This window comes from Prunus persica, chromosome G6 (genome assembly GCF_000346465.2).
Source record: "Prunus persica cultivar Lovell chromosome G6, Prunus_persica_NCBIv2, whole genome shotgun sequence".
NCBI lineage: Eukaryota > Viridiplantae > Streptophyta > Magnoliopsida > Rosales > Rosaceae > Prunus > Prunus persica.
The window spans coordinates 24,000,128-24,018,419 of record NC_034014.1 but is presented as its reverse complement, the minus strand read 5'-3'; the positions used below and the strand labels follow the sequence as shown (position 1 = coordinate 24,018,419).

At 38.7% G+C, this 18,292-nt stretch overlaps 3 protein-coding genes across 3 annotated transcripts; 2 read left to right on the top strand and 1 right to left on the bottom strand.

Annotated features, from left to right (window-relative positions):
- Positions 1,043-9,117, top strand: LOC18773343 (E3 ubiquitin-protein ligase UPL4). The gene is made up of 17 exons (XM_007208333.2): positions 1,043-1,273; positions 1,794-2,468; positions 2,582-2,692; positions 2,812-2,928; positions 3,013-3,171; positions 3,262-3,423; positions 3,839-3,991; positions 4,068-4,189; positions 4,285-5,461; positions 6,009-7,241; positions 7,347-7,574; positions 7,663-7,767; positions 7,878-7,958; positions 8,039-8,107; positions 8,207-8,335; positions 8,432-8,515; positions 8,615-9,117. The coding sequence occupies exons 2-17, from the start codon at positions 1,836-1,838 to the stop codon at positions 8,678-8,680; spliced, it is 4,629 nt and encodes a 1,542-aa protein (XP_007208395.1). The 5' UTR covers positions 1,043-1,273; positions 1,794-1,835; the 3' UTR covers positions 8,681-9,117.
- Positions 9,939-12,541, top strand: LOC18775629 (pentatricopeptide repeat-containing protein At3g09650, chloroplastic). The gene has a single exon (XM_007206366.2). It carries the CDS (start codon positions 10,087-10,089, stop codon positions 12,307-12,309), a length of 2,223 nt encoding a protein of 740 aa, XP_007206428.1. The 5' UTR covers positions 9,939-10,086; the 3' UTR covers positions 12,310-12,541.
- Positions 12,608-17,742, bottom strand: LOC18774136 (probable DNA helicase MCM8). The gene is made up of 16 exons (XM_020567013.1): positions 17,520-17,742; positions 17,077-17,335; positions 16,754-16,976; positions 16,508-16,671; positions 16,101-16,358; positions 15,682-15,777; positions 15,433-15,585; positions 15,068-15,138; positions 14,867-14,985; positions 14,390-14,519; positions 13,875-13,926; positions 13,583-13,739; positions 13,271-13,445; positions 13,027-13,197; positions 12,832-12,945; positions 12,608-12,696 (listed from the first exon to the last, which is right to left on the bottom strand). The coding sequence occupies exons 1-16, from the start codon at positions 17,703-17,705 to the stop codon at positions 12,643-12,645; spliced, it is 2,382 nt and encodes a 793-aa protein (XP_020422602.1). The 5' UTR covers positions 17,706-17,742; the 3' UTR covers positions 12,608-12,642.

The window sequence follows — 18,292 nt, the reverse complement described above, 5'->3', positions numbered from 1 at the left end:
AATTTCTATTCTTTTATGATCGAGCATTGGACTTAGGGCCCATCTAAAGGCTCTCATAAAGCGGTGTTATTTAATCCGACGGTCCAAATCCATCCCAATCATATTCCACCAGAGGGTCCCGCGCGAGCCATCAGGTTCGAGCCTACATCAGCCACCATGCACCTTGTGCACACTATATCTTAACTGCCAGCAATAGAAATAGAATTCTAATTAAGGAAGGAAAATTGGGTAAAGAATCTTTCCGAGATTTTGGGGAGATAATGATTTGTTTTTTGGTGGAACAGGAGATAATGATTCCAAATATCTATTTCCATGCTAATTGCATACTTAAGAGGAAAGGTCCTCATAAAAAAGAGGCCTGTTAATAATAAAGAAGTGCAATTATTATGAAGAAAATAAATAAATATAAGTGTATACATTATTTTCTTGCTAAATATGTTCCATGCTAATTGCATACTAAGTTTTTTTTAATAAACAAAAATTGTTAATATTTATAGCAATTTTGTGTTCGATATAAGACACAATTCGCTCTTTATTTTTTAATTATTAACATTTTAATATATTATTGTTTTAAGAAATAAAATAAAATAATGGTGTTTTAGGAAAAAATTCTTATTTGGAAACAACTTTATATTATTTGAGAATTTAATTATAAACGTCTTTTATTTTACACATATAGGGAATACTCCTAACATTTTGAATTCAACAATAATATGAGAAATTGTTGTACGACTCGTGTTATAATACGAGGGAATGACAAATTAATATTTTAATATACAGTATTAATAAATATTCATTTATATGATAATGTGCAAATGATTTATTACATGACCATACTCTAGTAATAATTACTCTAATAAAATTGTAAGAGTGCCAGAAAATTTTCTCAAATTATTTTGTTCCTAAAAGAATAGAACAGAGAAAATAACTTTTTTTATTATTGTAAAAATATACACAACTTATATAAAATGTGAAAAAATAGGGATGAAATAAAATAAATAAAACAAGTGAGCTTCAACTCTACGACATCTTCCATAGCACACATTGTTTAATAAGATTCATCACCCATATATATCTCTCCCTCTAAGCTTCCGTATCCTCATCATTATCGTCATCGTCCTTAAATTTTCCAGAGGCGAAACCAGAGACCATTGAGCCTTTACACCTGCGAAAACCCTACACGAAGCTTTCCTTTATAAGTCAGGTCTTCGACTCCCTCGAAGGCCGATTAACAACAGCAACCACAACAACATCAACAGCTACAGCACCTTAGGTACAATTAAACAACCACAATTCCCAATTTTGATAAATTATCATTTTCGATAAATACACAGGCACACTCATATTCACATCTATATAACACTAATGATGTGTTTGTGTTAACGCAAATCTTGTTTTGTTTTGTTTTGTTTTTTTATCTGTTTTTTTGTTTGGATATTTTTTTATGAGTCGGTTTTGATGGATGAGCCTATGTTTGCACAATTTCTATTGCCAGTGAACATGAGAGCGTCAGGTATGATATAAAAATGCAAGCTTTCACATAAATAAAATACATTTTGCTTCCAGATTTTTTATGATCATCTGGGTGCTTTTTGACGATCATCTGTATTTGGGTTTCGATGTTACTGTATTAGAATACATAAGCTTCTTGCTCTCTGTTTTAGGTGTTTTCTAATGCGAAAGTTTTAATTTTTGATTGTTTGGTAATTCTGAATTGGATTTCTGGGTTGAACCCAGTTTTAGAACTAGAGTTGAGGTGATTCAATCTGCGAGTTCATGCTCTGATCATGCAGGAGTAGATATATTTTGGATTTCTGTTAAAGGTTGAATTATAAATGGCAAGTCGTGGCCAAAAGCGTACTGAGGTTGACGATGAATTGCCGGCGGATAAGCGAGCATGTAGTTCTTTGGAGTTTAGACCTAGTTCATCGAACTCTTCTGCTCAAACCCATATGAATTCTATGAACTCCACACCTGAAACCAATGACCATGATATGGACACTACATCCTCTGCTTCAGCGTCTAGCCGGTCCGAGGGAGAACATGAGAAGGATTCAGCATATGGGTCTTGTGATTCTGATGATGCAGATCCTAGACACAGTGAACTCCGGGACTATCAGAGACGGAGATCTTCGGGTGATCATGGAAAGTTTAAGAGGATCTTATCATCTTTAAGTGAAGAGACTGATCCTTCTGGGCAGTTAGCTGTGCTCACCGAGCTATGTGAAGTCCTATCATTTTGTACAGAGGATTCACTATCCGGGATGACATCAGACTCATTATCACCGCTTCTTGTTCGTCTCGCTAGGCACGAGACTAACGCAGATATCATGCTATTGGCTATAAGAGCTATAACTTATTTATGTGATGTGCATCCTAGATCATCGGCCTTCCTTGTCCGACATGATGCAGTTCCTGCTCTTTGCCAAAGACTTATGGCTATTGAATACTTGGATGTAGCTGAGCAGGTAATGTTGCTTTACATGGTCATATTTATGTCATCAATGCATGATCTTTATGGTATTGTTTGTACAATGTAAGATTGGGGGATACATGCGATTCTTTTATTGTTCTTATGCAGTGTCTACAAGCATTGGAGAAAATGTCACGGGAGCAACCACTGGCGTGCTTACAGGCTGGGGCAATAATGGCTGTTCTGAATTATATTGATTTCTTTTCGACAAGCATACAGGTAATTCAATCTCTGATGTGTTCTTGATTGGAAATTGGTGTTGTTATCTTCATGGAAGAAGATTTTGTTTTGTAATAAATAGTTTTTTTCCTATATTATTTATATCTTATCTGCATCAGAGAGTTGCCCTTTCCACGGTGGTGAACATTTGTAAGAAACTTCCTTCTGAATGCCCTTCACCTTTCATGGAGGCTGTTCCTATACTATGCAATCTTCTCCAGTACGAGGATCCTCAGGTACGAACTGTGAAGTGTGTTTTTGTGGCTTTTAAATAGATTTCAGATGACCTTCTAACTCAAACTTTTGTTTTAATTTCTCAGCTTGTCGAAAATGTTGCTGTTTGCTTGATTAAAATTACAGAACGAGTGAGTCAGTCTACTGAGATGCTGGATGAACTTTGTAAGCACGGGCTGATTCGTCAAGTCACGCATTTTATGAACTTGAATAACCGAGCAACTCTATCCCAACCAATTTGTAATGTAGGCATTCAATATCATGTTCCTGAGATCCGCCTCTTTTGTATTTTACTGCCTTGGAGTATGTTCTGACTAATGTACTTTGGTTGGTAGGGTTTGATAGGGCTACTTGGAAAACTTTCTTCTGGTTCAGTTATAGCCTTCAGGACTCTATATGAGCTCAATATAAGCAGCACTTTAAAGGATATATTATCTACATATGAACTCTCACATGGAATGTCATCTAGTCATGTGGTGGATGGGCATTGCAATCAGGTACACATCTTGACCTGTAAAAGTGGTTCTGAAGTTCTATTCTTTTTTCAGGGCTACTGATTCTTATCAATTCTTTAGAGTGTCAATTTTTTTTCCATGACAATGTTGTGACTTAACTACCCGTTATATATATTATAATAAAAGTTCAGGATGTTTATTGACTTCCTAAGAAAATCCAAGTATATATTTGTATATTCATGTCCTGGTTACAAAATTAAGCATGTGCTTTATATTATATATATATATATATATTGGTTACATTTGGAGGAAAGAAACCCTGGGGTTTCCATCCTGGGTGCCAAGTAGGGGGAAGGGGAAGGGACACAACCACTGTGGTAACCCCACTCGACGCTTTATATTATATTTTACTAGAGGAAATTCAATGGTATTATTGTTCCTATTTTTTTTCCCTCAGGTATATGAAGTTTTGAAGTTGCTAAATGAGCTTCTACCTACTTCTGCTGGAGATCAAGATGATCCACAGCTGTCAGATAAGGAATCTTTTCTAGTTAATCAACCTGATCTACTGCAAAAGTTTGGAATGGATATACTTCCGTTGTTGATTCAGGTTTTGTTTCTGCTATTAGCACTTCTTTTGCACTCCATCCCAATAGTATTGTAATGTTTCTTTCACCTCTCAACAGGTTGTAAATTCTGGTGCCAATTTATATATTTGCTATGGCTGCTTATCTGTTATCAACAAGTCAATTTCTTTGAGCACATCTGACATGCTTGTGGAACTGCTTCAGAATGCCAACATTTCAAGGTGACTTGGTCTCTTTGTATTTTGAGTCTTGACTAGAGATTAGCAAATCTTGAAGAAATTCTTGCTGATGCTAATATATCCTCTAAATGTGGCAGTTTTTTGGCTGGAGTATTTACACGAAAGGATCCCCATGTGTTGATTTTAGCTCTACGGATCACTGAGCTCATCCTGCAAAAGCTTTCTGATTATTTTTTGGACTCTTTCATAAAAGAGGGCGTCTTTTTTGCCATTGATGCACTGTCAACACCAGAAAAGTGTCAATTGGTAACCCTGGAAAAATGTTCGAGGCTGGTGTTCCCAGTGTTCAGTGGCACACAGCCTTTGTTTGATCCTAGTCAGAAGTCTGCTTCAAGGGAGGTCCTGAGATGCTTATGTTACGCTTTTGCTACTGGTAAATCACCATTGGTGTCAGAGACAGGAAGCTGCATGCTTGAAAAGGATTCTGTATATAATCTTGCAAAGCATATAAGGACCACGTACTTTGCACCAGAATTGTATGACCCTGGGAAAGCATTAACTGATGTTCTTCAGAAGCTTAGAAAATTTTCTGCTGCATTAAGTGATTTGAACACATCCATGAATAATGATGCTCTTGATCAGCATGAAGAAAGGTTCTATGGTATAATGCGTCAAGTAATGGAAAAGCTTGGTGGAGGAGAACCCATTTCCACTTTTGAATTTATTGAAAGTGGAATTCTGAAGTCCTTAATGACTTACCTGTCCAATAGCCAGTACTTGAGACAAAAGGGGGAAGTTAGTGCTGTTAACACTGATATCTATTCTGTAGAAAAAAGATTTGAGGTGTTTGCAAGGCTATTATTTTCTCCTTCAGACCTGCTCTCTGCGGACGTACCCATAATAACATTAATACGGAAGTTACAAAATGCACTATCTTCTTTGGAAAATTTCCCTGTTATTTTGAGCCACATGCCCAAGTTAAGAAGTTCATATGCTGCAGTTCCATACGGACGTCGTACAACGTATACATGTATTAGAGTTCGTTTTGTGAAAGACAAAGGGGATACATACCTATGTGATTACTCAGAAGATGTTCTGACTGTTGACCCCTTTTCTTCATTGCATGCCATTCAAGAATTTCTGTGGCCTAAAGTCAATGCAAAAAGAACCAACCACATTAAATCAGCTACACGAGTTAAGGGGCAATCTGAAAGTCCACCACTTCGATCACCATCTAATGCAAGCTCTAGTCAAGGGGGAAGCCCACATCCTATGGACCCTGAGAGCATGTCAATGGACTTACCTGAGTTGCAGGTTTTTCTTTTGCAGTCTCTCAATTAATTATAACTGATAATGATTCTTTTAGAGAGCAGAAATTCTTCGTATTTTTTATTTTGTTTGATGAGTTCATGTAGGGTGCATTTCTTCATCCTCAGTCTTACTTTCTCTCCAAGCAGATGAGGTCAATTAAACACAGTCGGCACTTGGACAAGCAATAAGCTTATAACATACATGTCCTCAAATATCTTTGGATGAAACTAATTAAGAAAAAATTTCAAGCAGTCATAAGTTAGAACTTGTGTTCCCTTTTGTTTTTGCTGATTGAAATGTAGTTGTGGTTTTGATCAGCTCATGTTCTGTCTGGTCACCTTACGTAACTTTTTCTTCATGTTGCCTAGCGATGGAATAATAATTCTTTTTGCATAATTTTTATGAGCTTCATAAATAGAATACCGTTCCTTCTATTTATATTCCTGCTCTCCTCCATGCATTCCTTGTCTCCTATGTTATGGCTGATTCTTCTTATCAGCTCTAAGATGGTGCCAATACCTTACTTTTGGTTGGTTTGTGTGTGTTTCAGGAAACTGTGGAGAAACTAGTGCAATGTCCATCTGATGAGGATACTGAGATGGAAGAACAGTGTCCTGCATCTTGTAGCAATGAAGATTCTTCTTTGAAACTGATACTTTACCTTGATGGGCAACAGCTGGAGCCGTCATTGACACTATACCAAGCAATTCTGCAACAACAAATGAAAGAACATGAAATTGTCATTGGTGCAAAACTGTGGAGTCAAGTATACACATTAACATATAGAAAGGCTGAAGGACAAGACGGTACTCGTAAAGAATGTCCTTATTCAGCAGAAAGTTCTGCTGTATCAGATAAAGTTGGGGTGTATGAATTGTATACTTCATTTTTCTCCAGCATGTTTTCTTGTGAGCTTGCTTCTGACTTAGAGAAGTCAAGTCCTACTTTTGATATAATATATCTTCTTAAAAGCTTGGAAAGCATGAACAAGTTCATCTTTTATCTGATGTCTCATCAGAGAATATGTGCTTTTGCTGAAGGGAAAATCAATGACTTGGATAATTTTCAGATGTCAGTTATTCCAGTGCCACAGAATGAGTTTGTAAGCAATAAATTGACAGAAAAACTGGAACAGCAGATGCGGGATGCTTTAGCTGTGTCCATTGGTGGTATGCCTTTGTGGTGTAATCAGCTGATGACATCCTGTCCATTTTTATTTAGTTTTGAGGTCAAGTGTAAGTACTTTCGGTTGGCAGCATTTGGTCCACTACTAGTTCAACCTCATTCACCATCTTATAGAGATTCAGGGGTGGCAAGTGACAGGCGTCTAAGCTCTGGAGGCATGCCTCGAAAGAAGTTTTTGGTTTTCCGCAACCAAATTCTTGATTCTGCTGCCCAAATGATGGACCTGCATGCCAGTCATAAGGTACTTCTTGAGGTGGAATACAACGAAGAAGTTGGTACTGGCCTTGGTCCAACATTGGAATTCTATACCCTAGTTAGTCACGAGTTTCAGAAGTCTGGTCTGGGTATGTGGAGAGAGGATCATGGGTCTTTTATATCTGGTACAACCCATGCTGAGGATACTGGAATTTTGATATGTCCTTTCGGTCTTTTCCCTCGCCCATGGTCATCCACTTTGGATACATCTGATGGGATACACTTCAGTGAAGTAATGAAGAAGTTTGTCCTTTTGGGGCAAATTGTAGGAAAAGCGCTTCAGGATGGGCGAGTCTTGGATCTGCATTTCTCCAAAGCCTTCTATAAACTTATTCTTGGGCAGGTGCGCTCCCAATTCTGAACTATTTATTGTTGGAAGTGGATTTTTGTTAACAATTTTGCACACTACCAATTTCTTGTCTCAAACATATGTTTATTTGTTTCCTAGGAACTTGGTCTGTATGACATCCAGTCATTTGATCCTGAGCTTGGCAGGACACTGCTAGAGTTTAAGGCTCTTATGGACAGAAAAAAGTTTATGGAATCTGTACATGGAAGAACAACATTCGAATTTGACTCATGCTTTCGGAAAACTAAAATTGAGGATCTTTGCCTTGACTTTACACTTCCCGGTTATCCTGATTTTGTTCTTTCTTCTAGGCCTGATAATAAAATGGTAAGTCGCACTCCTAACTATGATCCCATTTATTGTTCTGAGTTCTTTCATTTGGCGAACCGAAGATTCAACACACCCCATGTTTCAGGTAAATGTAACAAACTTGGAAGATTATGTTTCATTTGTGGCGGATGCAACTGTAAAGGCTGGAATTACTAGACAAGTGGAAGCTTTCAAATCTGGTTTCAACCAGGTGTGTACAGTCATGAAATGTCTTCTTATGCAAGGAGAGAGGCTAAATTACCTCAATGCTTTTTTCATTTCAGTATAAATTAATGATTTCTTTTATCTATGATGGTTCAGGTTTTCCCTATTGAACATCTTCAGATATTCACTGAAGAAGAATTAGAGCATTTACTATGTGGAGAACGTGATTCTTGGGCTGTATGTGTGCAACCATTTCATTTTTAATTGTTTTAGGACTATTGACTATATTCTTAAGTGATAAATATTTCTCTTGGCAGTTCAATGAGCTCCTTGATCATATCAAGTTCGACCATGGCTACACTGTTAGCAGTCCTCCCATTGTTAATGTTAGTTTTGCTTTATCTTTGCTTTGTGTTTTTAATGTTTCACTCGAATTTAATAAATTTTACTCTCAGCTTTTTTCTTTTATTCTTTTGCAATTTCAGTTGCTGGAAATCATACACAAGTTTGACCAAGAACAGCGAAGAGCGTTTCTGCAGTTTGTGACTGGGGCACCTCGCCTACCTCCAGGAGGTTTTGCATCTCTCAGTCCGAAGTTAACTATTGTTCGAAAGGTACATATCAGTAAAGCATCTTGTTTCCTAGTTGCTTTTTATTTTTGGTTTAGGCATCGTTTGATCATCTCGTTGTTTGCTTTGTCTATTTTACAGCATTCTAGCAACTGTGCTGACTTGGACCTACCAAGTGTGATGACTTGTGCAAATTATCTTAAGCTGCCACCTTACTCTTCAAAAGTGAGCTTTATTTCTTTATAGCTTATCTTATTACTCAGTCATTTCTAGGAAAACACTGCACAAGCTAGATGTTTACATATTTTTCATATCTTTTTTCAGGAGAGGATGAAAGATAAGCTCTTATATGCCATTACAGAAGGGCAAGGATCATTCCACCTTTCATAACATTCAGTGTCTCAGTCCAAATGATCAGTTTAACTTAACTGTGAACTTGTAAGTATTAGAGTAGGTCTTGCTGGTGTGTAGATAAAATGAATGGGTGGCTGAATGGTGATGGTGGTGGTATATTCATTGATGAAAAGAGAGCTGATCCTGATGAAACAAGAGTAGGCTTCTGTTGACTGACTAATTGGTGGGATGTGTATATACATGGAAAAGTTTAGGTAGTTGGGGAATCTTGGGGAGCTGTACAAAAGAAAGATGGGAAAGTTTAGATGGATGGTTTGCAGCACTTTAAACATGGAATTAGTACAAAACTGTGTACAGAGGTCTTCATTATTGCAGTTATGCTTTTAGTTACAATGGAAAATAGTTTCCTCTTTGGGCTATTGAATTAGTTAATTGAATGGTCATCTCTTTCCAATCAATACTTGTTTTGCCAATTCCTGGCTTTTAATTTCCATCTTTAACAGGTTTGCTTGGAAATTCTTCCTATTGTGATGTGATAAAACCACATTGTAAATGCATCTGGTCCTGCACCCCAAAAAAAAATGGTGATCAAGATGTGAGGATGATGGTAAACATTGGAAATTTGTATCAAATGGAAGAATTTTCGGTTGATTCTAGTATGTTCCCAGTTTTGGGTAATTCCAAGTTTAGTTTCAACATCGAAACTTCTTCCAGCCAAATTGAAAGACTTTGGTGCGATAAACAAATAAAATTGGAAAAAGCTTGGCTACTCAAAGATGAGGAGTAGCCTCTCCCCAAATAAAATGGGCTTTTCACACTTGTCTATTTCATTTAATTTTCTTTATTTTGGAATTTGACGAGAGTTAAAATCCCATTTGCTTTGAGGATGAACTCTTCAGTTTTAATGAGATCAATTAGACTGAATTGAATTATCACAAGCAAATCTGTCATCTAATCCACTCATGGATTTGGAATTTAACTAACAAATAACCTTTTTTTTATTCCCGTCCCCCTGACTTTTTGGTTTGGGTTTAAATCCGAGCGGGCTTAAGAAGTTATTTAAAAAAACCGCACGAACCGTTTGTGTCGATATCATCAAATTACCAAAATAATTTTGTGTCGAGTAACTTTTTAATTCCTTACAAAAATAGCATTTTCTTTTACTTAACTGTCACTGTAGCTCACTGAAAATAGAAACTGAACTTATCTGCAAGTTACTGCGTACACAAGTAAACAAGAGGATAGAATATAGTCGACGTACATACTACCATTTCCACTCACCCAAAACTTCAACTATCTCCTCCCCCTTCCCCTTCCCCTTCTTAACCCCAATCTCCATTATCTTCTTCTTCTTCCTTCGATCATTTTAATTAATCAGACCCCTCTCTCTCTCTCTCTCTCTCTCTCTCTCTCTCTCTCTCTCTCTCCCAAATGGAGCAAACATGAACCTCAAACCACCATCTTCTTCACCACTAACCTTTAACTCCAACAACCCATTTCCTGCAACCCACTCTTCTCTCACCCTCCATTGGGTTTCTTCCCCACACTATCCCTCCTCCATCTCCAGCCCCACGCGCCCATTTCGCCTACTCGCCACCGCCAACCCCCCCACCAACCCAACTTCAGACCTCTCTCTCGCCGCCACCGCCGCACTACCTAATGAAGACCAAAAGCTTCTGACGCTCCTCCGCCAGAGAAAAACAGAGGAGGCTTGGATTGCCTACACCCAATCCACCCATTTGCCCAATCCCACTTGCCTCAGCCGCTTGCTCTCTCAACTCTCCTACCAGAACTCTCATTCCGGCCTCACTCGCGCCCAGTCCATCATCACGCGCCTCCGCAATGAGCGCCAGCTCCGCCACCTCGACGCCAACTCCCTTGGCCTCCTCGCCGTCGCTGCCGCCAAGGCTGGCCAGACCCGCTATGCTGCATCCATTGTCAAGTCCATGCTCCGCTCCGGCTTCCTCCCTCACGTCAAGGCCTGGAGTGCCGTCGTGAGCCGGCTCGCCGCCACTGGGGATGACGGGCCTGCCGACGCTCTCAAGCTCTTCCATTCAGTCACCCGCCGTGTCCGGCGGTTCTCGGAGCCGGAGTTGGTCGCTGACTCGCGGCCGGACACGGCAGCCTTCAACGCTGCGCTGAATGCCTGTGCCAATTTGGGGGATACTAAGAGATTCTTGAAGCTGTTCGATGAAATGCCTGAGTATGGTGCTGAGCCTGATGTGCTCACTTACAATGTTATGATCAAGCTGTGCGCCAGAGTTGGAAGGAAGGATTTGCTTGTTTTTGTGTTGGAGAGGATTCTTGACAAGGGCATTACCTTGTGTTTGACAACGTTGAATTCGCTGGTGGCAGCTTATGTTGGTTTCGGTGATTTGGAAACCGCAGAGCAAATGGTTCAAGCAATGAGGGAAGGGAGGAGAGACCTGTGCAAGATTTTAAGGGATTTGAATTCGAATAATTCAAAGTCGAGTCTAAGTGATGGGGATGTGTTTGAGAAGTTGCTTCCTAATTCGGTTAGAGCAAATGATTGTGAGCCGCCATTGTTGCCTAAAGCATACACTTGTAACTCTAGGATTTACACTACTTTAATGAAGGGTTATATGAACGTTGGCCGTGTTACTGACACCGTTCGGATGCTAGAGGCACTCAGGCACCAGGATGATAGCTCAAGCCATCCTGACCATGTAACCTATACGACTGTTATTTCTGCATTTGTGAAGGCTGGCTCAATGGACCGTGCTCGGCGAGTGCTTGCAGAGATGACAAGAGTTGGTGTGCCTGCAAATCGGATCACGTATAATATTCTTCTCAAAGGTTATTGCCAGCAGCTGCAGATAGACCAGGCCAAGGAGCTCCTTAGGGAGATGGCTGATGATGCTGGGATTGAGCCTGATGTGGTTTCGTATAATATATTGATTGATGGATGCATACTGGTTGATGACAGTGCTGGGGCTCTTGGCTTTTTTAATGAGATGCGAACAAGAGGACTTGCTCCCACCAAGATCAGTTACACCACTTTGATGAAAGCTTTTGCCTTGTCGGGTCAGCCGAAGCTGGCTAACAAGGTGTTTGATGAGATGCTTAACGATCCTCGGGTAAAGGCTGATTTGGTTGCTTGGAATATGTTGGTTGAAGCGTATTGCAGAATGGGGTTAGTCGAAGAAGCCAAGAAAATCATTCAGAGAATCAAAGACAATGGGTTTCACCCTGATGTGGCCACTTATGGCAGCCTTGCCAACGGAATTGCATTGGCTAGAAAACCAGGGGAGGCACTCTTGCTTTGGAATGAAGTGAAGGAGAGATGTAGGGTTAAAAAGGAAGGGGAAACTTCTGATCCTTCCGATCCGCCAACACTGAAACCCGATGAAGGGCTATTAGATACTTTGGCTGATATATGTGTCAGGGCTGCTTTCTTTAAGAAGGCTTTGGAGATTGTGGCTTGTATGGAAGAGAATGGGATCCCTCCAAATAAGACAAAGTTCACTAAAATTTATGTGGAGATGCATTCTAGGATGTTTACTAGTAAGCATGCCTCACAAGCCAGGCAGGACAGGAGGATTGAGAGGAAGAGAGCAGCTGAGGCTTTCAAATTTTGGCTGGGTTTGCCCAATTCTTACTATGGGAGTGAATGGAGGTTAGAGCCTATAGATGGAGATGAGTGATGTATGATTATGCTTCTGGTTCAGCTGAACCACTTGGCATGTCAATGTATACTTTGTTACTCAAAAAGGTAGAAAAGAAACAGTTCTAGGGTATTTACAAAATCTGAGAAAGTGAGAAAATATTCCAATGTAATATAATTATGTTATCATATAGGTGATTGAAAATGATGTCCTTGAACTGTTTACATTACAAAATTATATACAAAATTATGCCACTACGGTGTTTTTGGCATTAGATTTTTCCAGTACTAATGTTTTTGAAGCAGAACTCTGAAACAAAATTCAGATGCAAGATGTAAAATTTTCAATGCGCTCCGAATTGCTGCACTAACCTTAGCCTCTTGACCTTGATGACGATTGACTCCGAGAATAAGATGATGAAAGTACCTGAACAAAAAATTATGATTAAATAAAAGATGCATGATATAAAATTCTAGATATTGAGATTTACATGGAACTATTGTTGTGTTGTCACATTGGAATAGTAACTACCAGATCGCAGTAGAGAAGGTTATATAGTACCTGGTACGTCTTTGCCCCTTTCTTGAGCAGATAACCAACACTGTTTAAGTTATCAACAAATGTGTCAATGTCTGGAACTCTTAGGCCAATCCTATCTGCCAAACTGTATATTTCCTGAAATAAAAGAGTACATGAATACATGGGCGACTGATGGAGCATGATAATTGCAGAAGCACACAAAAGAATGTGACATACCGATATTGTAAAACAGTCTTTCTGCTGCAACTCCGATTGCCTATTGAGGGCACTTAAAAACCGTTTTGCTTCCTTTTGTTGACTCATTCCTCCACTTCGACCAAAATCCACAACACCATGCTCGTCAATGTACTTGTCATACAAGGATTCTCTCATGATTTCAACCACATCCTGCAAAGAAGACACTCTGGTAGAATGATCCAGGAACTTTGTCCAAACTCATCTGAGCAGAATTAGAACTAACCGTTGCATCTTGGGCTGTTATTTCTTCTCTTAAATCTAGCCTAGCTCGAGCTTGTGTCAGCCTCACCAGACTCTCCAATTGCCTTGCCGTTATTGGTGTGCTATCAGCAGATGTAGCATGGTCTCTTAGTTTTAAGTAAAATTTCTGTAGGATTTCTGCTGCAGGCTTTGACATCCTGGTTCACCCAAAATTGAAAATTGAGAGCAAAAAGAAAATGAGAAACCAAAGAAAAAAACATAGAAATGAATCACAATTCCTGCGTGAGCAATCAGATGCACACGAGTGACAAGGCAAAGGTCATGCCAAAATCACCTAGGAAAGACGTAATTTCTTGCATAAGCAATATACTTGCGTAGGAGTTGAACTGGTAATGGAACAAAATCACCATCCGTGTTTGGGTCAAGCCTCAACCTTGAAACCAAAGAACCACCTTCTCCATTCATATCTATGCCTTCTGCACTCTGTGATGCTGTATTTTGTGAACCAGAAGGCATTATTTTGTTAAAGAGAGAATCTTTTGTAAGTGGAACTGTATTTCACGACATGCAATTGCTACCTTGCTTTGCAAGAAATAATTAATAAGTCTGGTTCTATATGGACATACCTCCACGAATCCTTTTTGCTGCTGGTGAATGTTCTCCATATCCAGCATGAAGCTACATGATAGACAACCAAATCCTTGAATTACGCACTGAACAAAGAATCTTTTTGTTTTTTTGGCAACTGGCATTACAAAGTTCTATTAAACTCTGTTTACTAATACTTTCGTAGCATACTGAACAAATGTCATTGCAAACATGTAATATCAAAAGAGATAAGTAAATACTCTATTTTTCTAGGACAAAATTTGCTTGTAATTCCTAAAAGAAATTTGGTTTTAACATCTCAATGTTGATTTTGTATCACAGTTTATGACTTGCATTGTCTAGATAAATTTTGAAACTCCATGTAGTGCCAATATGAACGATTTTCCAATTGACACCACGATACATGACAGGTTTTATGCAAGTCATGAAAACATAGTTGGTGTGTCTTATACAATTACCTCAAATGAGATAAGAATAGCATGTAACTAATAAAAATATGTACATTATGAAGGGCCAAGAGAGGATAACTTACCGACATGATGTGCTCCGAGACTCGCTTATCCAGAAGTTCATTTGGTTTGTCAAGTAATATGAAAACCAAATCAAATCGTGATAGGAGAGCAGCACCTATTTTCAAATTTTCGTTCACTGTTTTTGCACGGCTGCCATTGGAAATGTTATTGGTATCATAAAATGCGGGTTTGAAATGTCAAGATATCACAGCTACAGATATGTTATGTTATTGATGAAGTATTTCGTCCACATAAGCAACAGATTAATGAAATTGCAATAAGAGAGCGGGGAGGATGGAGAAAGTGAGAGAAAGACAGAGTGACATAATCTGCTGATTGACAGAGTTCTCCAAAAGGACTATAGGGGATATGAAATAGGACTCATTCAGTAAATATAAGCAATGACAGAGGGAGCAAAGTCTACAACAACAGAACATTTTATCCATTACCAGAATCATAATAGTCCTCTCACCAACAATTTAAATTAAAAACATTACTTATAATGACCACCAACAGGGTTTGCTGCTGCTAAGACAGAAGTTCGTGCTGACAAACTTGCCACCAATCCAGCCTTTGCAATAGAGACACACTGTTGTTCCATGGCCTCCAGTAGGGCCTGCAACAATCTCAATATAAGCACAAGCAACTCTTTTAGAAGTTAGACAATAGAAACTAATATAAAACCACTGGGGACAAACCTGATGCTCTGTAGTCATTTTGTCAAACTCATCAATACAACACAATCCACTGTCCGCAAGTACCATGGCACCTAATCCAAGATTTGGTTATTATAGATGAATGCATTGAGACAATAGCTTAATATAATCACTCTTTTGAAGCTATAATAACAGAATACATATTGTAAGATTAATATGTACTTTCCCCTTTAAGAAGGGAGGGGGGCTATTAGTTAAATTTCACCAATCAACTGTGAAATTAATCACAAGTACAACATCCATAAGCAGATATTACATATAAGTTAGCAAAAGCATTAGACTATCTTTATTGACAAGAAAAGGGAAAAACAAAAGAAGATGAAGAAAGAAAGAAAGAAAATAACTACCAGCTTCAAAAGCATAATCACTTGTCATAGGATCCTTCACAACAGCTACAGTGAGACCAGCCCTGGTTGTGGCATTACCACACACATAAATGCCCCTTGGAGAAACAGCTGCTGCTGCTTGCAGTAGTTGGCTCTTGCCTAGTCCAGGATCACCTAACAAAATGAGGTGGTACAAATTCATCTTCTCTTTCCATGCACAACTTTCAAGGTTTAGTACCGTTAAAAGAGCATGATGGAGTTCAACCATACCAACAATTATGACATGAATGTCTCCTCTAACAGGAACCTTGTTCTGATCATTTGAATGCTTCCTCACACCCCCAAAGAGTGCCAATATTATGCCCGCTGGTGAAAAACAAGTAAACTAGCATTGTTATACTGCTTTATCAAATTCAAAAGATATGCTTAATGAGGAGAAAATTAAATGTAGAACTTGAGAAACCAGGCAGGTACCATTATCCATAAGTAACTTGTATCATAGTTCGCATCTCATATATAATCTAAGGAATGTTATCATTTTCATATGGTTTATAATATGCATCCTTATCACAATAACAGTGATAAAATACAAGAAAAAAATGAGGGTGAATTAGGAGAGAACCAAAAAGATTAATTAGCATGAGACTTATGGAGACACTGTAAGATGAAGAAATAGTATATAAGGTTACCTTTAACAAGCTCATGACCATAGATGGATGGACAAATAGATTGTAGTAGTTGCCTGAAGGTATCTGGACCATGTTCCTCTGAAAACTTCACAATGAATTCCAAATCCCTTGGGGAGAATGAGCAAAAATCAACAAGTGCCATATCATTAGAATTAGAATCTTGTACATCCTCAGGCGTAGACTGTGACTTGGAGTTTTTAATTGAAACAGCTTCTAGATACAAATAGTAAATTCCTTGACTCTTTCCTTTCGATTTGCCTGAAATAATTAAAACAAATTACCCATTTTAAGTTAGTGGGGAGAATTTGAATTGTCCTCTTTTCTGGTCCGCTGCATACATAGGAATAAGATATAAATTGTTACTGGATGCATAAAGTACTGAAATGAATTAGGATGAATTTTTTTACCTCCTCCAATATCCATGTAATTGTTAATGACTCTTATAATCCCAGTGACAGTCACCACGTCTCCCGGAATGCATGCATCAACAAGATCTTCAAGCAGTTCACATTCTACTGTGCGAGGCACCCGGCCATCTTCATGATCCTCAGGCTTTAGTAGCTCCTGTATCCTTAAGTGGTATCAACGAATTTCAACAAGGTCAATGGAGGTAAATGTAAAATTGGAATTTGCTTGATATTCAAAGCACCTACCTTATCTTCTGAAAATCTATCGTTTGTGCAGTAGATCGAATTGGGTTAAAATTTCTGCTCTTGCACCCATCTAGATCACATTTTGATGGTGGTGAAAATTTCCCATCAGGAAACATGCGTGTAATGCTTGTCTTACACTTCACACAGTCAAAACCCATTTGCACCACAAGAGGTTTGACAGTGCTAACTTTTACTACAGTGCCACGCACAGATACAAGCTTATCTGTCATGCCACCAATAAATCAAATATTACCTTCAAATGCTTCTAAATATATAAGATATGAAAGGTTAAAATGAAAAATGAAAAGGCCTAGACTACATACCTATATATGCAGCTTTTAAATTCTTCAAAGCAATCATGGATTCGGGGTAGTTATGCAATCGGATATTAACTTTGATACCCTCCTCCACCCGGTTATTGTCCCACTGGGTCAACAGGACTTGGTGAGCTGCAACGCTCATACATAAGAGGGTTATCTTGGGTTTCTCCTCTAGTGCTACATACAAATCTTCAACATCACACATTTTCCGAAATTTCTCAAAGTCAATCGACAGAACAGAAACACCACCATCGTCCTTTAGCTGCACCAAGTATAATTCTAATTATAAGCCAGATTATGAAATTCTACTCAAAATTCAAAGTTCCACAAACGCAAACCCTAACTAATGCAATTGATTGCCAAAACCAAGCACAACAACCTAATGAAATCATACATTTTGTTAGGAATTGACAAATTTCATAGCTGAAGGAGGTGAGGAATTTGACCTGGGAAAGGAGAACTTGGCCTAGTGTCGTAGAGAAGAAGCCAATGAGCGAATGTGTGAGATTGAGCCAGGGCTTGTCGTCGCCGAGCTCGATTTGAGCCAAGTAGGTGGACCAGATGCTGAAGAAGCCAGGTGCGCACAAGGAGCCGTTGTTCGAGCTTGAGCTCCTCCCTGGTGCTCCGTACATGACGATCGAGATTGGAGGGAGTTCGGGTTTTGCTTATGCGCTTTTGGTGCTTTTTGAAAAAATCCCGGGTTTTGGCGGGAGAGAAATGAATGAAAGATTTCGCCAATACGGTGGTGAATTTGAAGTCGTTTGTCAGTATCCGACATGTCGGTCGCTCTTACACTTGTGATTTTTGTTTTGGTTGGGCTTATTTTTTGTCTTGGCTAGATTAGGACCTAATCTGAATGGTTTTGTTAGATTAGGACCTGATATAAGTAAATGTTTACTTGTATAGTATTAGTTGTTTTTTGTCCCTTGTAAATGTATATCGCATATTTATAAGTTTAATTTCTTATTTGGTTGGATTAGACGATTTTAATTATTTACAAAAATACTAAGTCCTTAGCCTTTGTTTAGATAAAAAAAATGATTGGGTCGTTGTTGTTTTAAGAGTGACGTTATATGTTGCTCTAACAATGGCGGAGTCACACGTAGGCATGAGATGGCTTTAGGCCCCTACCTTACACATAGCTCTACGTACTATGCTAAGGTATTTGTAGCATTTTAACAATTTTGAGACAAAATTTATGTAATGACATCTTCAATTT